Here is a 25127-nt window from a genome sequence, read left to right on the forward strand (position 1 = left end):
ACTCTACACATGCATTACTATAGGTGCACACAAAAATATGTTGACCTTGTTCTATTTGACCCTATGGCATAAAGGCATGATGAGGGAGAATGTTATTGCAGGTACTGAGATTTGGGTGATGTGAATTGTTTGGCATCTGGGCAAATGATGCAACAGTTCAGACATTGCTCAAAAAAGTGAAGTCAAAAGGTCAAAGTAAGGTAAATGTGACAGCCTCTTACCAAGTTGTGGAAAAAGATATCCATGTAAAAAAAATATGCAATACAAATTCAGTTGTTCCTCTGAAGTGGTGCTTAATGGAGTGCCACCAACCAAAGAAATTATTACACCCAGTCTCGGCGTACTTGTTTGGTGGTCTGAGACCCAGTACATGTAGATGGTGTCTGAGTGAATGTGTTAACATGCATACAGGTATAAAAGTAAGCTTGCAACTAGCAGTATGTATGAATACATTTGTTCTTTATTTAGGTGACAAATATACAATCCATGTACACTATAGAAGACATAACAAAGCTTAATACTGTAAAATTGGAAATTGATGCAATTTACGTCAAGTTTTGCCGAGTTGTGTACACTATCACTTACTACAGTGTATACTAGTTACTGTTCAGTGATATTGATACATGGATAGATTGTAACATACATCACAGAGAGAATCCTTATCAGCCCTCATAGTTTGTGGAAAGGGATGAGAGAGCATCAACAACTGCTATCATATCAACTGTTCTCATCACTTCAGTCAATCATATCAACTGTTCTCATCACTTCAGTCTACAATATCAACTGTTCTCATCACTTCAGTCAATGATATCAACTGTTCTCATCAATTCAGTCTAAAATATCAACTGTTCTCATCACTTCAGTCAATGATATCAACTGTTCTCATCACCAGTCTACAATATCAATTGTTCTCATCACTTCAGTCAATGATATCAACTGTTCTCATCACTTCAGTCAATGATATCAACTGTTCTCATCACTTCAGTCAATGATATCAACTGTTCTCATCACTTCAGTCAATGATATCAACTGTTCTCATCACTTCAGTCAATGATATCAGCTGTTCTCATCACTTCAATCTACGATATCAACTGTTCTCATCACTTACTAGTAAGGGCATTATAAAAATCAATTCTGCATTATCATTCCAATTTTACAGTGTTAATGAACAATATACAGTGTGAAGACACATCTCTGTATCAATACATTACTTGCATCTATACAATATATATGACAATATTCTAAAAACTCGACTGTCTAAAACATTTAATACATATATTTTTGTACACAAACACATTTTATCATATATACATTTTAATATGGTTATCATATTCAAAAACATTTGTTTACATATGTACAAATGTGTATAAGGTTTTTGAATTCCATGGCTACATTTTGTTTAATGAAATGGCTGTTTGTAAAGGGAGTCTTTCCTTGGTTATTTGAATTGAAAAGTTTATAATTAAAGTATGCTACATCAATGGTAGCCATGGCAATACCATCACATGACAGCAATACGATCACATGATAGCAATACCATCACATGACAGCAATACCGTCACATGACAGCAATACCATCACATGATAGCAATACCATCATATGACAGCAATACGATCACATGACAGCAATACGATCACATGATAGCAATACCGTCACATGACAGCAATACGATCACATGACAGCAATACGATCACATGATAGCAATACCGTCACATGACAGCAATACCGTCACATGACAGCAATACCGTCAAATGACAGCAATACCGTCACATGACAGCAATACCGTCACATGACAGCAATACCATCACATGTGACATATTAAAGATGGATTTATTATACTCATAAACCAGTGACACATATTTTTAGGGAGATAATATTTATATCATTGAGTTTTTAAAGTTCTTGTTTAAATAAGAGTTTAAAAGTAACTTGTATTTGTCAGTATGTATATCTTATAAAAACAAACACAGCCATTTTAGAAAATAACAAACCATGACTTGTTTCTAGTAACAATATTTATATCTAGGGGTTTTTGACATTAGGTGTAATTTGGTATGGACTCTTTCACATACAGTTGAATAATGATTAAACTTTATACAGAGTACTTTGGCATCACCATGGCAACATCACAAGGATAAACAAGTAGTTGCCATAGTAATGTCATGGAGGTTAATAGCTAAACAAGTTATAAAAAAGTAAGGGAGGAGATTATGACAGTAATATGTCTAGTCTCACCATGTCATCATCTTTATCTCTTGATTCTGTGATTAATACATCCTCTACGTTGATTTGTCTGATTTTGATGAAATGATTGTAGACAGACAGATTGGTTTAGATTGAGTTGTGTACACACATCATGCTGTCTTTTCTTAAAGTATATTAACATCTAGTGATATCATATATTAATTTACTGCTGCTGGTTGGCTTTAAATAAAGCCTCCATTATTGCATATTAAATTCATTTTGCTGGTTGGCCCAAAGTCAAGCCGCCTCTCACTACTCGTTGGCCCATAGTCAAGCGACCTCTCTCACTACTAGTTGGCCCAAAGTCAAGCCTTCCCTCGCACATATTAAATTCATTTTGCTGGTTGGCCCAGTCAAACCTTCCTGCCCACATATCAAATTCATTTTGCTGGTTGGCCAAAAGTCAGCCTTCCCTTTCACAAATTATGTTCATTTTGGTGGTTGGCCCAAAGTTAGCCTCTCTTCTCATATCCTTAGTTGATTCTGCTGGTTGGCACAAAATTGAGCCACCCCTCTCATTAGTGGTTGGCCAATGTAAGAAAAGCTGGATCCATTTAAGCAATTTTTGAAAGTCACAGGCATGCATAGTAGTAGACCCTGGTGAAGGGTTCACAGATCTGAATATATATTTTATGTTTTGGTTGACTGCTTGTGAGATTTGACTTGTAACTTTTACATAATGGCTTTCCTAGAATGGTAACAACCCAAGTCCATGGCAAAGTTATTATGATAGACTTTGAATGTGTACAAGGAGAGATTAGAGCTGGGTCACAATGGACTCAGACTTGTTGATGTATACCGACTTCATTTCTGCATGTTTGGGTTAAGGCTTGACTTTAAACAACCTAAATCTGAAATATATTGGTATGTTAAACCAGTTTTTGTGTCTGCCACTAGAATTACACCATTTATAGACATTGTGGCTGTACTTTGATAAGTTGAGGCTACATCAGGTGAACACATATAGGGCGCCCTCTCTATCCTCAATGGTGACATCAAGTAGTGTGTCCACAACACCAACAAGGTTCAATCATACAGCTGTATGACACTATCAACGTTGTGTTTGGGGTGTATGGTTGTACATAAGTACATAATCATTAATCATTATATTTTGGGGAGTTTCTTGACTGCTGCTGTCTTCTTTATAGGACCTTTCCTTGGGTCTAATATTCTTTGATTGTCTGGTACACTGAAATAGCAAAACAAAGAGTTTGTGTCAATTTACACACATTGTGACAACCTTCTCCCCTGGTTTCCTCCTCCCATTTGTACAACACCTACCCTCTTATCCTCCCATCATTTGTGTGACCCCTCCCCTCTTTTCCAATTTGTACAACCCTCCCCTCTTATCCTCTATTTGTTTGCCAACTCCCCTATTACCCTTCCATTTGAGACAACCCCACCTCTTATCCTTGCACCATGTGTGACCCCCTCTTATCCTCCCACCTTTTGTGCACCCCTCCCTTTTTATCCTCCCACCACTTGTACAAACCCCTCCCCCCTAACACCTTTCATTATCTGTGTCTATCTTTTTTGGTCAAGTGCAGAACACCTAAATGCTATCTAACAAATGAACAATTTGAGTAATTGAAGAAATCCTATTGACAACAAAGACAATCCCTCTGTCTTACTTTTGATAGTTCCTTGGACTGCTGCTATAAGACTCTGGTACTCCAGATAAAGCATTTCTCTTCTTCATCTCTTCAAGACTGTACTTTGCCTGATAATACGAATGATGACAGAGTTAGTTGCTAAACCTGTAAAACCTACTTCTTTATTTCTAGGATTTACACTACAAAGACTTATAGCTACAAACTATGTATTTGTAGGGACGCTAACAGCAACTATACCTTTGCTAATAAACAGATAAAAAAGGCAAAGATCTACTAGTCATCATTTCTATGGTCACAACATACTTATAGGAATATACACACTACATACACATTTTGTATTATCTTTGAATGTAGTCTGTAAGGTACAGCCTGACAGGGCGCCCTCACACAACAGTCAGAGAGGAGGCCGATGAGGGCAGAACAAGACAACATATCTCACAGTCTACCTTGAATGCAGACCAGTAAATATTGATATCATGCTTTCAATTAAAATCAACCATAAACCCAATGTTGTTACCATAGAAATGAATGGAGTGCATCTAGTTATCTTCTTACAGTGCGAGTTGTCAAATTGTAAAATATATTACAGAATGTCTGCAGGTTATACACACATGCTAGCTACTCAGGGGAGCAGTAATTGAGTCATACAATATGAAAATGACCCTTTGAGAAAGTGATGAGAGGGCCCTTTTCTGACTCAATTATCACATGATGGTAGCATGAATGTATACCTTACAATTGATTGTTTGTCCCATGCTGTACGTAACTCCTCCTTCAAACCTGGAAAACAACATCTTAGACCTGTACACCATCTTGAAACCAGCAAGTCAGCAACACTATAGTATAAACCTTTGCATTGTACAATGGACTGCAACATTATAGTGTGGACAATGCTTTGTACAATGGACTGCGGCACTGTATTGTGAACCATTAAATTGTACAATACACCGCAACACTACAATATGCATTGTATAATGGACTGTAACACTATAGTATGAACCATTGCATTGTACAATGTGCTGTAACACTGCAATATGTATTGTAGTATGTTGATCATTGCATTGTGCAATGGAGTACAACACTGTACTATGAACCATTGTACAATGGAATGCCAAACTATAGTATGTTGATCTTTGCACAGCCAACTGTACAATGCAGTGACCAACATGCTATACTGTTGCATTGCACTGTCTATGTTAACCTGGATTGAAACCAGTCAAAATATTACATTGTTACAGGAAAGTAACATATACCTGAATATGCAACATTTGAGTTCCATCGAGTCTATATATACACACACATTTGATTTTATAAATATGCTTTACAAAGAATTATGTTGACAATTTTCTTTATGGACAGCTTACTCACAGTTACTGGGTGAATTTTTAGTAGCATCGATTATTCAGCCACATGTCTTAATATGAATTCTCAAAACTTTGAAATATAAATTGTATGAACCGTTGTGATGATAACTACTTTGTGATGAGAACCACTCCAGTTAGTGGCCCGATTTCTTCATAGTGTGTATCTCAATGTGTAGACTTTATGATTCAAATATTACATATAGGTAAATTATATCATTGTCTATATTAAGTAGCTACAATGTTATTTTGGATTAGTTTGTCTACAGACCTTAGATATACATTGACACATAAATATTAGTTGAGAAACGACAAAATCAAGTGTCTACAACTCCAGGGGTAATTGACACTGGAATGTATTTATTAGTTTGAAAACGACAAAATCAAGTGCTACAACTCCAGGGGTAATTGACACTGGAATGTATTTATTAGTTTGAAAACAACAAAATCAAGTGTCTACAACTCCAGGTGTAATTGACACTGGAATGTATTTATTAGTTTGAAAATGACAAAATCAGGTGTCAACAAACTCTGTTTTCATGACAACACTGAACTGAACATTAGTTGGAAAACAAAACCTCAAGAAATGACATACTCATTGTTCACTTCATACACTGATATCTCTATAAACTCCCTAAGTTGGTGTTAAATTCTATGTCAAAACTCCCTAGGTTGGTGTGTTTAATTCTATGTTAATCTATTGTCTTCTCTAGTCTTATCTCAAGGTATAATGGGTTGTAATGTACTCAAGATTATTTTTTTAATTTCCCCCAGTAGATGATGACTTTGTTTTCATACATAGTTAAACACAGACTTTATATTACATGCCATTAACCACTAATTGTGTTATAAATTACTGTCTATACAAATTAGTAAATCAAACATTAACCCACCCAACCCCCACCCCCTTCTTTCTATAGTTGCCAGTTGTTTTTGTGTATGTACCTTATATTTTGGCTGTTTTAGTCTGTTAATCTCTAGTAAAGGTTTATGATTCTTTTTGTCAAATAATGAAATGAATGACCTGTATTTAAACACATCTTAAGTTTATATCATGGTTTCTTGCCTCATCAGAAGTTATAGTTTTATGAATAAGAATACAGGAACAACATGTATAAAGAAATTAAAATATTACACAGTATAGAACAAAAGTTGTGATGACAAGGTTTGTTTACTGTGTTTGTTTGTTTGTTTAGCAGTTATATCACATGAGATAAAACGTTATCCCCTTTATACCAATCTGTTCTTTATCACCATGGTAACCATTAACCCTTTATATATACAATATTCAGTTCACACTGATTGGAACTTTACAGAGATAGCAGCAGTGTATGAACTCTTGAGTATATTCATGTGGTACACATAAGTATTGTCTGTTTTAATATGATTGATTAATACACCTGTTGTGAGTCTTGTGATACGTAAGTGAAGCTGATAAATATAACAGTCATGTGAAATGTGATAACATACTATACCACACTTCTATGTTTGTCATATGTGCTTCATGTATTTAGCCAGATCCACAATAGGTGTATTAATGCAGAGTAACGTTGTGGTATGGTTGAAACACACTTTAATTGGGACCAGTTACTAGCTAAAACTAGCAATGATACTGGGTACCCTAAATAGTAACTATGAAGTAACTACAGTGGTTTACAGGAATACACAAAACATTACATATCAACAAGTAAAGAATAAAGATAAGAATTATACCATCAGACGAATTAAATGAAGCAAAGCAAAGCAAAGCCACTCCCAAATCTTAAATCTAGTATTAGCGAATATGAAAGTAGCAAATAACACATGATGCTTTAATTAAAAAGCAAAGGGGTGAGTATTGAAGGCATAATAAGTTGTTTTTTCACCTACATCATCATGTTTGACTCGCATAGCCTGTTGTTGTGGAACATTCAGAGAAACACTATTGAGATCATGCTGGTCATATTAAAGCAGTCCACATGCAATCACATATATACCGTAATATATAGTCAAATAAAAACACAGAAAAAAGACAAAAAGTGCATGGTGTGGGTTAGATAGACTCAACACATAACATGACAAAAACTGAATGTCAAGTTCAGTTTGCAAACAAAGTGCTAATTACAGACACCGAATTCTGACAAAGTGTTCTTTGGTGGCACGACTTTACGCAGTTAATGTGTACATCACAACATTACGTGGATGTGCATACAGTGTACATGACTACAAATTACATGGCAGTACTTGCTCTCAGCATCCACTAGATAACACCACATTATGTGCTTACAGTGTACACCACAAGATTACATCACATTACTTTCATAGATAACACACTAGTAAAGGGGATAGATGTCATATTTTCAACCGGAAAAACAAACACAATAATTCTTGACCAAGGTTTATCTACTTTTTCCGATTGAGAGGGGGCATGTGTAGGTTTTGGAAGGACAGTCCTTCACATGCATATTCAGAATAAATGACGTGGTCCTCACTTTCAAATTCACTATTGTTTACCTTACTAGTGTACAGTTCTTATAAGTTATATATACAAATGTACATGTACCCACAAATTTATAACTTTTTCCTCTCCAAATTTTGGACTAACAGTCATTTATTGGGAGCCTTGATGAATTTTTAGTTTCCATCTAAATGTTTTCCTATAAGTTTCACTTCAATACTAACCACACCATTTACTTGAAGTAAGAAAACTCATGGCAATCTGATTTGGTTATTATACATATAACAACTTTAGGACATTTATAACTAGTCTACTTTCCTATACACGTTACAATACTACGATCATCTTCACTCACATTTAGTAAAAGTGGCAAAATTAAACGTTAATCTGGCTAAACTCCCTGCTGCACCAAGGGTGAATGGTGCATGTCAGTAGTAATCCATCACAAACTGACAGGCAGTTGTAATTGGTTACTTCCTTACGACAACAGCTCATTATTATTCAATTAGTACAGCTATTTTGACCACCGCGGGAATTTAAAATAATATTTACTATTGAACTGCACCTCCAGTCTGAAACTAAATCACATGAGGACGCAATAACGTTATCATGTTTATATCAATGCTGTCTTGGGTAGCACAGACTTCTGTGCTAGAGTAACCACTTTTACTATACATGAGTGGAGATGATCGTAGTTATCATAATGCATATAGGAAACTAGACTAATTCATTACAAACAAACACACACATGTACACACATACAATACTCTAGCTGTACAAACACAATTCGTTGACTATACTAGTCAGACAAGGCATGTATAGTCTCTCATCCATTTTATCTACTGAGCATTATCATAACCTTCAGTTACCATGGCAATGGGAGATAGAACTACAGACAAACTTTTGACCTTATAATTCAGATATAGGTACAGTCAAATACAGTGAATATTAATTTTAATACTGCCTGGCTTCTATACTTTTGGTGACACCATTATTATACAAAATACAACCAATTAGATCCTATCAAAGTATTCTGGTTTAATTGACAACCAATCAGAATTGATGTCTGTATTCTATTTCAATAAACAACCAATCAGAATACATGCCTTTATTCTGGATCAATTGATAAGCAATCAGAATCTATGTACTCTGAATATTTGTTTCAATTAATTGGTATCCAATCAGAAAGCTTTACTCTGGTTCAAATGATACAATGCAGTTCTCAGTTTGCTATGTTGTGTAAAGGAAAGGTCAATGCCCTTTAGATAGAATGAATTGAAGACTTGTACATGTAACATAGAGTAGATGATATAGCAACCTACATCCTGATGATCTTTGAGTGCCTGATGTGATGATAACAATAACACCGATCAGAGGGAGATGTGAAGCATTGCGGGTAATATTAGACATGGAAAAATAAAACAACACAATGTGAGAAGTTAGTAAGGTCTGGTTGGTGATGATCAGGTATATTGGATGGTTGGCATGGTGATCAGCCATATTGGATGGTTGGTATGGTGATCAGCCATATTGGATGGTTGGGATGGTGATCAGCCATATTGGATGGTTGGTATGGTGATTGGCGATATTGAAAGTGTGGTTGGCATGACCAGCCATATTGTTAGGTTGGGGTAAGTATACTGCAAAATAAAAACAATGTAAATTGGTGAATATCATATCTTTAAAGATTACTTTGCAAAGTTAGATCAGCAGGTTTTGTTTGATAGTAGTATGTGCATGATGCATTTTGCTGTATTAGAATCATACCATAATATCTGTTGTGTAATTACATAAACCAATTTTACATAAACCCCCACATCCACTTCAAGAGGTTTCCAAATGAATCTAAGTACAACTACAAAATCATAGGTATCTGGCTAGCTATGCAACGTGTATTTCATGACCATATTTTGGTTTAATTCATTGTAACAAGAAACACATTTGAACACCCTTCTCAATATCTATTCCATATTGTATTTGATGGTTTGGGTGATGGTAGGGCATTGTATACTGGAAAAGAATAAATGTGAAATCATATTGTATTCTGTGATCTATAATTATATGGATGCATCATTGGCAGTGGATTGATTGACAACAATATATACTGGTATAAGACGTAATCCCTGGTACTTTGTACATGATACCATAGACCCTCCACGTGTGTTACTTACGCTACAGCCAATATCACCAGACCTCACCAAAACAATGGGTGTCACAAATGTATTTTCACCTTCAAGTTGGTTCATACACATAAAGACAACACTTCAGACATGCCAACTCAAGGAATTCATTACAAATGAAAACAAAATGGAAAGTGTTGGAGTGTCTAAAGTGTTGTTCTTACCAACCAGTATTGTACAAACCAAGATAAAAATAGATTTATGACACACTGTTTCTGCAAGGTTAAGTGAAATTGGTTGTGTAAGCTGTTTATTATAACACAGACCTATATGACATAGCTGATTCTCTCTTGGAAATCACTCACAGAATATAGTAATCTCTGTTGGTACATATATACTTACGGTAGCAAAGCATCAACTAATGGCAATGTAAAAAGTAACAATAGTCGGTATGTGACTCTCACAGTGACAAAGTGATGGGAGTGGGGGTTACCCCAGGGATGGGGAGAGGAGGGGTTAGAGTATTGAAGGCATGTCACACATTATTCTCCACACACTATGTTTAGACAATGACCAGTGACAGATTTGAGTGATCAAAACCAGTGATTTTATACAAATGTATGCTGAAATGAAAGTGATTACCAACTTTGATGATAATAATGATGATAACGATGTATTCTTACTGGATGTATGGATCAAGCTATGCTTACATTTGCCAAAGCAAAATAAATGAACACTAAATATTGTCGTCTACTTGTTGTAAATATCACTGTCACTTCAGTATGACTTCTCATATGAATATTGCATTTTATTGTTTTCACTCGTTTCCAACAACAAAACTGCTCCCCATTGATAAAGCAAGTAATATAATAAACTCACCTGTCCAATTTCTGTCAAATATGTCTTTCTTTCATCATTAGCTTTGTGAAATGCCTGTTATGTATAAAAACATTCAATAGCATGAATATTGTTCATTGACACATACATAGGCTGGGGTGATGACTTAGTGCATCATATGTGTGTTGTCCTACTGGAGATGACGTATATATATTGGTATGCCCTTGCAATATGATCTCAGGTAAGATTTGGTAAACAGGACACTTTCCCAGAAGTTGGTGAAGGTCAGAATGGGCAATACCTTCTGGAAAAGGAGACATTGATATTTCATAATTTGGAATCTAGAATGATGGCCTCTGGAGTCTTGTGTTGACTGTCTTGACAGTATTAATGATGTAACAAGAGTTAGCTCAGTTTCCATTTTACAATGGGTAACACTGAAGTAAAGCATTTTTCTCTATGCATGAGTAGCACTGCACTCATTTATAGCATTCATATCAAGTGTAAAAGTACACTCTTTCAACTGGTGTATTTACAAGCCTGGCATGTGGCCTTTCCAATGTGGTCAATTTGCAAATGATACAGTATACTTTTACACTTGATATGGATGCTATAAGTGATTGTGATACAAACAGAAAATGCTTTACTTTGGTGTTGTGGGTTGTATTAAGCATGTTGTAAGTGGGTAATTGTAAATCACAAGATATCTATGAATTTCTATTCCCATGTTATGGGAGAACACAACCAGGAAATTTACTTACATGCAATTAGCTATAGAGTTCTCAAAATGCTATTATTTACCTTTGATTCTTGATCCAATCTCCATTCATAGTCTCTTAGCTGACTCTCTAAACTAGCTTTGTCTTTGTCTAGCTGCCTCATAAGTTTCTTAAGTCCTGCCTGTCAGACAGAAAATAAAATAAAAACTGTTATTCTCTAAATGTCTGATATTATGATGATAAAGTACTGAAGTACAGATGACTTGACTATATTATTTATCTAACTCTTCTTTCATATGACACAGAAAGTATATAACAGGACAAAATATATATGCAAAATTTTGTTGACATTATGAAATTGACAGTGTATTTACTATGGTATGGGAACCCTTGTTACAGAGAATGAACTGGCATAAATATTTGTGAGGAATCTCTACAGCAAATTGTTTACTGGTAAGATGACTGGGCATATCTCACTAAAGTGACCAAGATGCTGTCATCAAAGTTTTAAAAAAAAACTTTTTACACTTTGATACCAATTAGGATACCTATAGGAATGTCACAAACCAGTAACTTGACATGTATTTACAATAGTACATTAAATGCAAACATTTTGAAAACAAGAATATAAAAAAAATTATGATCTATCAATTATAAGATTACAGTACTTTGAAATTGATATATCAATAAATTTATTTCTCAATAAACAAACTTATTTTCACTGAAAACCAGTGTAACCATATGTACTTGTGAAGAATATTCACATCATATCATATCACATCACAACACAACACATCACATCACATCACAACACAACACATCACATCACATCACATCACATATCACATCACATCACATCACATCACATCACATCACAACACAACACAACACAACAAATCACACCACATCACATCACATCACATCACATCACATCGTATCACATCACATCACATCACATCACATCACATCATAACACATCATATCACATATCACATCACATCACATCACATCACATCACATCACACCACATCACATCGTATCACATCACATCACATCACATCACATCACATCACATCACATCACATCATAACACATCATATCACATCACATCACATCACATCACATCACATCACATCACATCACACCACAACACATCACATCACATCACATCACATCACATCACATCACATCACAACACATCACATCACATCACATCACATCACAACACATCACATCACATCACATCACATCACATCACATCACATCACATCACATCACATCACATCACATCACATCACATCACAACACATCACATCACATCACATCACATCATATCACATCACATCACATCACATCACAACATAGTACTGTAAAATATGATAATTACCTCATTGAGTTCATCATATGATTTCATTTCTGTGTTCTGTCCTTTGGCATTTCTTTTGGCTTCATCTACCTTTTCTCTAAACATTAATATCTGTTTTTCTAATTGTTGGTTAAGTTCTTCTTGTGTTTCAAAACGAGTTTTCCATTCATTGCCTGTAAATGAGAAGGATTATAAAAGTGAACATCAGATTTAGATATTTTTAAAATGAAAATGCAAAAATTGAAAATATCTGTTTTTGTAAAAGTTGTCTGTATATTATATGCAAGGGCCTGGATTATATGAACCTTAAAGGCTTTCTTCTGTGTCTCGCCAAGGTTAGCTTGCTATATTATAAATTAGTTCACACTCTGTGTGTATGTCTGTATAGTGATGTGGCTCACACTGTGTGTGTATGTCTGCATGGTGATGTGGCTCACACTATGTGTGTATGTCTGTATGGTGATGTGGTTCACAACAAACCTTGGGTTATAAGCCACCTGGTGGGAAGTACCAGTATATGTATAGCTTGTTCATAATTCACCACGTGAGTTCAAACAATGTCAATATTATAGTTTCAAGTGTAAACAAGTTTAATACAAAGAGTGTGACTGTATAACAAATATACATAGATTGGGTACTATACTGTCAGTCATAATAGGTGGAACAGAGATCTACAAAATGTGCACATAATCTATGCATAGACCCTCCACCAACGTTGGTGGAGGGTCTATGGTCTATGAGATTATATTTTGAATACCTCTATTCATCTCTAACATTTACATACAACTGCAAGTTACTATGACAACTTTAGTTCTGACAAGTCCAGACTCAAACTAAAGTTATTATTATGATTACTGTTGTATGTACATACTAGTAGGTTCCAGTACAGACAAGAAAAAGCTGTTTCCTTGTCTGTGGTTACAGTGAAAATTAACAAATAGTACAGAGTACGGGGAAAAAAACATTTATACCGCAACCAGGATATACTTGTATGTGCATTTAAGAAACTATTCCTCTTATTTCTAAACACTTTCTAGTAAGATGGACAATGAAAGGAAAGTTTCTTTGACAGCATCCAGAATTACATTTACTTTCTAATAATGAATTGTTCCTGTACAACAAACCTGCAATATAAACCATTTGTAATAATACAACATTTACTAGTAGCATACCTTCCTCTCCGACTCCATCTAATCTCTTCTCCAATTCAGCAACAGTTATCCTTAATTCTCCTGTTGACTGTTCCAACATTTCCCTGAAAACCAAATATGAATCAATAACAATGAATGAACATCTGCATCTGGTCACACAGTCTCTGAACAAAGCTAAAAACAATTTTCATACAGTATGATGATAATAAAGGCATTAGACAACACAACAAAATTCTAGTTATTGTCACTATAAGTATAAACCCATTGTTAATATTATTGTATATAATTATTTAATGTTGTATAATTTGTTTACTGGCTGTCAAAAAAATAACACATTGGTATCATTTTTTTCTTCAAGTCGAAGGGTTCCTGAGTTTACGACTCAGTTTGAAATGGTGCAATTAGTACATTCAGTATTGATAATCAATACATGCTAATAAATGGCAAATATTTATGACAAGGCGTGGGAAGTTTGGTAAATACTGCCAGTCTGTATAAAATTGTGACTTTATTGGAATAAATGTTTCATATTTATATATCTCTCGTTTTATTTTAACAACAATACACTGTGGGGTAACTGGAGGGAAGTTGGCACACGTTGTACCAACACTGCACTGACCCCAACTAACCCAATCAATATCACTGACACTGTCTTCCTCTTTTCGTTCAGTATGTAAATTTCTAACGACATAACGTGTACGGTGTAGGGTAGTTGAAAAACTCAGCCGGTTTCCACTCAATAGGTACTAGAAATGCGTCGTTTGGATTATCTCCACTAATGTTATGTCTTAATAAACACTAGCGTTTTATATACTAGTCAATACAAAACAACAAAAAGTCACTATCGCCCGTATCGGTTGCTCCCCGTGCACAACCCGGACATGATAACTTAGTTCAAACTGGATTGATTGAATAACGTTTCAGCAGTTTGCAGCCAATGAACCGTCTCAACTTTCGACTCTCGTGCAGATTACTGCTGCCTTTGAGAAAAATAGACTTTGAAAACATTGTACTTACTTCATTTGGCGTTCTTGTTGTACCTCAGCCCTCAGGCGATCTACATCGAATTCATCGTCGTCCATGTCTCCTATCGCCATTCTGTTTCTCGTCAATATCGACCCTCGACGATCACTGCGCAAGCGTGGTTGCTATTAGAAACAGAACACAACAACAACGTCATCGTTCGCCCAAAGCAAAGGAAATCCGAGTTTACTCGCTTTTACTCTACATGTACATCCACAATGTGGCACGTAAGAGCTGCTTATTTTAAATGAAACCCCATTTTCCCTAAAACAATTGACTTTTTTTCATTTGGTTGAAATCCAAGATGTAAATTGTTACGATAAATGCAATCGTAGGGATATGACCTGCAAAAAGGACGATGGAACAACACCAAAACTTCCGACGTTTCGACTAAGCTTATTATGCATATGGTAAGCTTATTTAGTGTAACAAGGTCTATCGAGTAATTCTTAGAATAAAGTTAACAGTCATAGATTGATTACCTGGATGTATGTTAATTTTGTATTGTTTAAGCAAGAAGTTGGATATATTATTTATTTATTTATTTATTTATTTATTTATTTATTTATTTATTTATTTATTTATTTATTTATTTATGTATTTATGTATTCATTTATCGTTCTATTATCGTTCAAGGCCTAGGCCCATTGTTTGTACTATGGGTTGTTGTTATTGTTGTGTGCATATCAAAGTTTATTCAGTTAATTGATTATCCTTTATATGACATGACATGACTTTATCATATTCCCCGTCATTTTCTATAGATTCTCGTATCTGCTTCTTTTTAGTATAAAAAAATATTGGGATGATACGAAATATTTCATTTTTTTATAATCTATGGGCTTCAATTTTTCATAGCGGTCTGTGTAATATGTAAACATCCAATGGGAACTACGGAAAATAAATATGGGTTCTTTTGTCTGCAAGTTATAATAGTATAAGCATACTTCAAGGGAAAGTCGCGATATAACCTTGGTAAGACAAACATTCCGATACACCCTAGCGCTCTGGAACTGGAATCGCAAATAATTCTGAGTAATGGTTTCTTGTACGATTACATTGACAATTTATCCAACCACGAGATAACATAAGTCCATTATAGATGTTGGTTGATCACGTGGTATGCATATTACGTCGATAGCGAGCATATGAAAATGACGGATTAGAACTTAATGGTCTGCGATTAGAATACCGACTTACACAAAGTAGATTTGGCAAAACAACGAAATAGACTTGACTAAAATAATGAAATATAAATTGACAGATCTGAAAAAAAAAGAAATATAAATTTACTGTAGACTTGGTTGAAATAACGAAACATCAATTTAATGTAAATTTGTAAAATGACGAAATATGATCATGTCACGTGGCCTGCGAAATATAGTGTTTCCCGAAGTAGCTTTGCGTGTGTATCTGCATATCTGTCTGTACATGTTTTACATTATTCCCGAAAAACGAGGAAATACAAAAGTTCAAGTTCCCGCGAAACAACACACATCAAAACACAGTGTAGACAGTCGACATTCACGTACAGAGAAAGACACACACAGGAGAAGAGATGGTATATACACTTTTCGGGGACCATAAAGACTGAAGATGTGTACAGGAAATGGATAATACGTTTGGCTGCTGAAATTTTACATGTAACGATGCTTTGGTCGTGACCTTCGATTAGTCTGCTCAATGACAAAGAATGTAAATATTGAATGTTGACTGTTGACGATGAATAAAAATTGATATCGGGGACGTTTCAGTTTTAAACCTAATGTAACAAACAAAAAACAAATTATCTCTACTCGAAATGTAGTGGCCTTCCTTCTTTTCAGGGACTGTTATTTAACCACCAACGTTTGCCCTCTTCATCACAACTTGAATTCTAGGATCGTTTTCTTTATGACTTTTCATTTCATCATGAAATTTCAATGCTTGACATATTTTGGACAGTCAGAATAAAAAGTCAGAATTTACAAGTATCTTTCATGTAATGACTTTGACGCATGTCTATTCTCTCCTACCAATATCTGCCATAGTCCTTGCAACTTTGTATGTCACAAAGACAGGTAGACAAATAGGTTGACAGACCGGTAGACAGAGACATCACCTATACTATACCCCATAATACATGTAAAATAAATATATTCTTACCGAGCGCCTGTACAGGAGCGGCCTTTTGTAAGACAACATTGCAGAGAATGAAATGTACAATGTTTTTTCACATTCCCGTATTGCGGTGATACGTACATTCTATTGTGGACTTCAGTGTAATGTCTATAAGACCACTTTAATTACATTTGAAGTAACTATGTGGAAAACAATGTGAAGTGATACAAGTATAGTGCTATCAAGTAGTACAACCGTACATGTCTTTAGTAGGGTGAAAGATATGACGGATCATGTCATGCTGTGAAACATTAACGATATATTGACGATGGAGAAAAAATAGAAAAATAAATCTGGAACTGTTGTTTATAATGTTTGGTTTGGATTTACATTAAATGATGTATTACTGTATTCTGCTACTCGCATCAATGGAACTTGAGAATAAAGTCATTCAATACAGCAATGTATTAGTTCGGTCTGTTGGTCGACTAATTCACCCACAATCAATAGATAATTAAAGTGGTCTACCTACCTACCTACCTGCCTACCTGCCTACCCACTAGTCTATCAGCTAGCCCTCGGATGTTCTTCCGATAAAATACGACACACAGCCGAACAACGCTATCGAGGATGGACGGGCAAGCCCTCACATGCGAACTTCGTTCGCTTATAGTTATAGCATCGAAAGAAAGCCCGAACGTCTAGCAGCAAGACTACCTACCTACCTGCCTGCCTACATACCTACCTACCTACCTACCCACCTGCCTACCTGCCTGCCTGCCTGCCTGCCTGCCTACCTACCTACCTACCTACCACCATACTTGTATTAAATGTAAGGCATCGTTTGACTAGTATACTCAGTGACTGCGGACAATATGAGACTCACACCCACAGACACTCAACTTGGCCAGTTCGTGTAATTACTCGGTCCTAGAAATCCATGTTATTATACCCCTTTCACCTCACTTATTGTCATCAAATACGTCAATGCTATTGGTATTTTATTTTATTCTGAATTATCTCTGGTCTATGCTCAAACCTAACTTTTAGGCGACGTAATAACATTTTACTTTAGACGTTCCATGTGACACTTCAAAGATGGTCGGTTTGGCAGTCTATACCAACAAGTGGTAAAACGGCTGCTTAAAAATACCATCTTTCTTCTTGTACATATGAAACCTTGTCATCTATACATCAACACAATATCGAGTCTTACCTCGTCTGATGACACGTCATAAAGGAGAGGTTCCAATGACATATACCTCCTTGCAGATACCGGACGACCTTCGGACCAAGATGCAGCTAACACTTTGACAGGTGAATCGAAAGAGTCGCCGTGCCTATCTACAGAGAGTGAGAGTCTCTTCATGTCTACGATGAGATTTTTCACCACCAGTATAATAGATTCAGCTGATCAGACTGTTGATTTGAGAGTATCGCCACCAATATGGTAGATTCAGACTGTTGATTTGAGAGTGTATTAACTATCGGCAACAGTATGGTAGATTAAGACTGTTGATTTGAGAGTGTGTTCAGGTACCTATCTCCACCAAGATGGTAGATTTCAATATGTTACCAAGGCCGATACCAACATAACATACAAACTTGTAGAAAGTGTATAATTGCATATATAAGGTTCTTTTGATAGAATGCTGAGAGAGTAGGGTCAATATTTACACATACATAGGACAATAGAGGCGATTGTCTACTTTTCGAAATAACATAAATCCGACCCTTTAGAATTCATGTACTGGAAGTCGATTGACTTCTGAAGTAGAAATTTTCAATTTGCAGTAGGCAGCTACATTGATGGAATTAATTACATAAAAAGATATACATTATAGGAGAAAACAAGTAAACAATGTTGAAAGTTTCACATTGATCGGTCATATGGTCATACACTATTACTTGATATGCTTAGCCTGGGATCCATGCTTTACTCAGGACATTTCGCGTTATTCACCTACAGTGAGACAGAACGTTAACACTATTCACCCAGGCTAATACCCGCTGGTGAACTGAAAACTTTTAAACTTTAGCATTTTCAACTCATATTTCAAACGCAGCCCGTCACCATTTTTCAAAAAGAGGAATTCTCATATATGAAGAATCCAAGTTGTTTGTATTGTGGGTTATGGAATGAAAGGTTCAAGGTATAATAGTATACTAGTATGTCACTTTGTTTCCCAAATGTTATATTTCACAACAACTGTAGATATTTTAGTGTGTATCTGAATTACCTATGAACTGACTTGAGTGAAGCTATGTATGACGTGGTATAACACGGTATACATATTAGGTGAACATAAAAGCACTCCAAAACTTTGTTCTGTGTACGTACGATTACAGCAACGCCGAATTCATTTCTTTATGAAATTATAGATTAACTTTGTGGCTTGTCTTTTGTCCAGGGGAGGGGAAGAGGGGGGTTTCAAAGATTAGGATGAAAGTTTGAAAAAGTGCGCTCGCCATGCGTATTGTTTGTGAAGTACATTATTAATATTATTAATGCATATCAATCATTAACTAAATTGTTGACACCTACTTTGCATGCTTTGCCTAAGTCCTCAGGTCAAATTCTGAACCATGGTTTAACGATATAAAATGGCTTCCAAAATATAATATTGTTGTATGTAAGCCCCAGGGTGTTATCCAAGACAACGATTTCAGTATGGTAAGTTGACTTTCTTGTACGCTGTGACGATTTGAGCTGCTTAGAATTAATAGGCTTGTCTATTGTATATATAGACACATATGCCTTTACAAGATACTATGGTGTTGAAAATAGCACCAATGGGATATAATAGACCGAGTCACAAATGGCACTAAGACAGAACATGGGTGCAATGTGAATTCTATTTTAGGACTGTAGCCCTAATGCAACCGTGAAGCATATGGCAAAGTATATCAAGTGTATTCATGTTGTATTGGTAATGACTTGATAACCTGAACACTATGAAACTGTATACACCACATACATACTCACACAAATACTCAGTCAGTCAGACAGATCAGACAGACAGACAGACAGACAGACAGACAGACACACACACACACACACACACACACACACACACACACACACACACTTGCCTGACTGACGTCAATAAATCACAGTCATTTGAACAGTCTCGTCTTGTATAAACCAACATTTTGCATTCATAATAGATTTAATGTGTGTACTCCACGTATACATCTCACGAACTCGTCAGATTTTGGTACGATTATTTACACGCTGTTTCATAATGTAATTTCAGTCCACACGTGATTTCATATTTAATTACGTTTTAATTGTCTCTTCAGATGAAATGTATCATCTCCAATTGAGTAAAACACACTGATAGATCTAGATCTGAGTTGATTTATTCCACAACCACCTGTGAACATGGTTCTAATATGCGATGCCATCACATACATCAATAGCTTTTAACATAGCAAATAAAACCATCACAAACATCTCTAATAGAGAGGAGATTGACTAATGCTTTGCCTTGTTATCCGTTAGTTCGAGTGATATACTTATATTAAAGGTGGTCTGGAAAGGATAGTGTTTCTCCTGGCAACAACAAACTTGATAATGTCAAATGTATTGATGAACATTGTCAGCAATTCACTCATTCCAGGTCATATCATGTCCTCAAATTAATGAACTTATGGTAATTTCTCAAAGGATACACGATGAAGTAGACTGTAAGATACGTCGTGTCGTCCCACCCTCACTGGTCTCCTCTCTGCAGAGAGGGATTGACTGATATGTGAGGGCACCCCGTCACGGTGTACCTTACAGACTAACGATGAAGTTGAATCTTAATGTTATTTGTTTATTAAGGTGTTCTATGTGGACTTATTTATATTATACAATGCTTAAATAAAATTTACAAACAAAGGAGCCACTGTAAGTTTTATTCAGTATTGTCGAACGAGAAAATGTATATTATATAAAATTAACGAATCACAAGGCAAACCACGTACAGTGTAGTTTAATTAACAGGGTTCTTAGTATTCAATAATTTTAACAAAATACTCGTGTATTGCCATTTTACTCTAATAACATACCATGTACATTTTATGACGATGAACATATATCAAACAAAATGCTGTTGAATATAGGCTGCTAATTTTGGCGGGAAACTTTAATAACAAACTAATTATTTTACCTTTTTTTCAGGTTCGTAAAAAGAAGTTTCTTGCCATCGTGTTGATACAATGCATCGCTGTAATCTGTATATATATTATGTTAAAACGTGCCAATTCAGCCATCCGATCGGCTTTTGACGGTGATAACGAGCAAGATGACATTTACATGAAGGAAATTTACCTGAAACAAAAACAGGTCAATGAACAAATTAATGCAGCACACAATGATGGAATATTATTTAACAATCATGGGAAACCTGAAATTCCATTAAATTTAGATCTACCGTTGTCGGATAAAGATCATAGAACATATTATATATCACCCGATGGAAAATTGGTAAGTTCTACCATTTGTACTGTAAAGGGTGAGGGTATAATGTCCAATCAATGCCAAAACTACTACATGCAATTTGAGACTGCGACATGCCATTTGTCAATAAGACATTTGACTACTACATGCGAGGGCGCTATGATATTCTGGCATTTCGTAGACTGCAGATTAAAAGTTGTAACTTTCAGAGCTACTCTCGTACCACTGTATATAGAACTACCGGTAGTACGAGTATATAGAACTAGTACGAGTGTATAAATCAAGTAAGCGTACATAGAACCTCAGACCACTATAGTCCGAGATAGAACGTACACTATAGCAGTAGTAGTATTTCTTCGATTGTTGTTTTCCATGTCAGCTCTATAGGATGTTGACTTAAATATATTTCCCTTACCTTTTGTGGAAAGAATACAGAAAGAACGTATGTATTGATACTTTTGTAGTAGCAGGATTCGTTTGAAAATGTCCAAGCAATGATACGTGTCCCTGTGACGTATACATATCATAGGCGTATATACAATACTATTATATACATGTGGCTTGCTATCTATTGGACAAAAAGGTTTGATACGTCAATTTGTAATGGATAATTCTATAACTTTGTTTATACACCCAGGGCCTCAATTTTCACTGCAAGACGTGTGCATACCTACCAAGTTCTGGTCGCTTGCTTGGACTTGGCGTTGGAGAGGAAATTGATAACAACGACTGTGTTATTAGAATGAATGTAGCCCCTGTGACAGGGTTTGAAAAAGACTACGGGACCAAGACTACGGTCAGGGTAATTTGTTTTATGTCGACACCTGGTATGAGAGACCATATCATGACAGGAGATTACAGCCCAAAAAATATAATATTCTGGGGTGTGCATCCATTGAAACAAGCTGGAGCATATAAACATGCATTAGAAGCTATGGAAGAATATACTGATATTAACTATTACTTCTTTCGACCTGAAACGGAAGAAATGGTGAATGAGATGTTTGAAAAAGAGACTGGGACAGATCGGTAAGATGCAAATCAATCGTATAAAAACATATCTATTGCCAATAATTTTATATATAATATGTTAATTTAACAGATTATACATGTAGTTACATTTACCAATGTACCATGGCGTGGGCCTGGGGTTACATGGCTCCAATCTCGCCAATCAAACGTCGATCTCACTTGACAAACCCTCGCTAGCTACACACACTTCTATATTGCTCTGTAAGTTTTACTTTTTATTTACTTTTCTGTTAATCGCAGTATCCATGTTTTGCTTAATTTCTGTTTCGTTTTTAATCCAGTACCATCTGGCTTTTACCTTCCTAAGTTTTAGTTTACAGTGTGTTTATTGTAGCCTTTTCCAACCTCACATACTGTTACGGTTCCATTCCAGCCGAAGTACTAATTCTTGGTTGTCGACTGGTTTATTCGCTATGTTAATGGCTACAGATGTATGTGATCACATCAATGTCTATGGAATGGTTGACGAAAATTATTGTCAGTAAGTACACGAATAAAATAACATTGTAGGACAGACGATTGTATATGTACACACCATGCAAATGGGTCTATTACTATGTATTCCGGAAACTCTGTTACACTCCCAATCAATAGTACAACAGTATGAAAGTATGAAATAGTGATTGCTACAACTAAACAGTTAAAATGACCGACTCATACTTGGCTTAAATTAACATTTGAAACTAACACTACTATGTAAACAGTTAGGAGGATAGCTGCCGGTAGAACATGTAATGGAGAAAACCCCTAGTTAAACAGAAAACTGTCTAAGCTTGCAATATTTACCCCTTGTGACAGCGCCTCTAAATATGAATGGATTTCTCTCTCTGGATTTTTTCTGTCAAACAGTTTGTTTTCCTGTGCAAGGTTAAAAATAGGGTTTTGGAATACACCATGGATCCAGTTGGCACCCATTTCAATAAAGTCATTCCCTGCAACACAATACAAAATTATGCATATACTCAGAGGACAGCACTAAGTTAACTTTGTCATTTTTACATGTGGTTCACTATAACTTACAAGGTAATTGAAATCACAACTAAATACATATTCAATGTAGCAACATAACAACATTATTATCTACTGAAGATTCTTTCTCTCTCTCTCTCTCTCTCTCTCTCTCTCTCTCTCTCTCTCTCTCTCTCTCTCTCTCTCTCTCTCTCTCTCTCTCTCTCTCTCTCTCTCTCTTTGTCAAAAATTGTTTCTGGTGACTTCTTCGATACGAGGTTTTTATGATCAGAAGTCTCTATATACAATTTTAACTGTCGCCCTAGCCTTAACCGTTACCTTAAGAGCCACCATTCCTAGCCAATGCCACTTCTCTCGCTGGCTTCGCCAAGTTCTCTTTTTTAACGTTTACTTTGACCAAGCAGCTTTAGATGCTCCTCCCCCCCCCCCTTTTATGGCCTAGGCCTCCTGTAAGGTACGCCCCCATCGGTTATATAGCCTTTAACATACTTGTAGTAGTAATACTGGCAAACTCAGCGATGAGTTCCATAACAGCACAGCACAACACAACACAACACAACACAACACAGCACAACACAACACAACACAACACAACACAACACAGCACAGCACAGCACAGCACAGCACAGCCAAACACAACACAACACAACACAACACAACACAACACAACACAACACAACACAACACAACACAATTCCTACCATTCCTACTGTGATATGTTTGTTTATATGTTTAACTTGCAGTGACAATCCAAATGATACAGGAGTTTTCCATTATTACGGCCCATGGGCAAATAGATCGGAATGTGGGTATTATTACAGAAAGGAAACAACTAAAAAAGGAGCGCATCGATTTCTGACGGAGAAAGCTGTCCTTGGGAGGTGGGCACACAGAGTTAATGCAACGTTTTTGTATCCGTCATGGGATGGTTATGATTTTAATAAAACCATCGAAACTCCTTTTGTCTCGGATAATACATGATCATGATATGTCAGGGAACTGACAATCCATTTATTATTTCAATTACCTTCATTTATTATTCCATTTGTCTTCTATAATGCATGCCTGGAGGCCGACAATGTTTCATCGAGAAAGATTCACATAAGTGCCACGAGTGAACACTATTTATTTCGATATTTTCATAGGTCACTGACCTTTAAAGTTACATCTGAATCATCTTTTGAAACTGTTTTGTTAGATAAAATGACGTAAAGTGGCCATAAGGATGAGGATAGGGTATTTATTTTGGATTTTGAATTTATAAAAAGATTTTATCATGGCTTCCTACTTGATAAATTAATGTGAAACAACATTGTTTAAGCCTGTGTTTATAACAATATCTGCAGTAAACAATACTAGATTAGTTTTGTGTGCATCAAACTTATTTTGGTTACCATGGTAATTTTTTATCTCAACAACTCCAATTAATCCTGTCACAAAGTTTCATTTAAATTCATCCATACCTTTTTTAATACACCCCTATCACGAAAGTCGAGTTTTTCTGAAGTAAAGGATGGCGGAGGGACCACAAAGACTGGAAAAATAAGAAAGAACAACACTCACACAGGTGTCACAGGTTTGACTTGAACGGGTCTAATTTATATCTAAATAACAAAAGTACAAAACCCGTACAACCAAAATGCTTGTACGAAAAACATAAATCTACAAAATTAGAGTACACTGGAAAATTAGTGATGGCTGATTGTG

At 35.8% G+C, this 25127-nt stretch overlaps 2 protein-coding genes across 5 annotated transcripts; one reads left to right on the forward strand and one right to left on the reverse strand.

Moving 5' to 3' along the window:
• Nucleotides 1–1287: 1287 nt before the first annotated feature.
• On the reverse strand, nucleotides 1288–14962 carry LOC144438873 (coiled-coil domain-containing protein 169-like). Of its 4 annotated transcripts, XM_078128079.1 has the most exons (9): nucleotides 14867–14962; nucleotides 13871–13953; nucleotides 12720–12871; nucleotides 11415–11513; nucleotides 10656–10709; nucleotides 8979–8999; nucleotides 7089–7154; nucleotides 3877–3965; nucleotides 1288–3434 (listed from the first exon to the last, which is right to left on the reverse strand). In XM_078128079.1, exons 1-9 carry the CDS (start codon nucleotides 14944–14946, stop codon nucleotides 3350–3352), a joined length of 729 nt encoding a protein of 242 aa, XP_077984205.1. In that variant the 5' UTR covers nucleotides 14947–14962; the 3' UTR covers nucleotides 1288–3349. The 4 variants fall into 4 exon arrangements, with proteins under 4 accessions (XP_077984205.1, XP_077984207.1, XP_077984208.1 ...); XM_078128081.1 differs by lacking the exon at nucleotides 8979–8999; XM_078128082.1 differs by lacking the exon at nucleotides 7089–7154.
• Nucleotides 14963–15090: 128 nt separating this feature from the next.
• LOC144439443 (alpha-N-acetyl-neuraminyl-2,3-beta-galactosyl-1,3-N-acetyl-galactosaminide alpha-2,6-sialyltransferase-like) lies at nucleotides 15091–24401 on the forward strand. Its single transcript, XM_078128732.1, has 5 exons — nucleotides 15091–15099; nucleotides 21141–21446; nucleotides 22057–22448; nucleotides 22825–22932; nucleotides 24164–24401. Exons 1-5 carry the CDS (start codon nucleotides 15091–15093, stop codon nucleotides 24399–24401), a joined length of 1053 nt encoding a protein of 350 aa, XP_077984858.1.
• The last annotated feature ends 726 nt before the right edge of the window (nucleotides 24402–25127 follow it).

Source organism: Glandiceps talaboti, chromosome 8, assembly GCF_964340395.1.
Source record: "Glandiceps talaboti chromosome 8, keGlaTala1.1, whole genome shotgun sequence".
NCBI classification, from domain to species: Eukaryota; Metazoa; Hemichordata; class Enteropneusta; family Spengelidae; genus Glandiceps; species Glandiceps talaboti.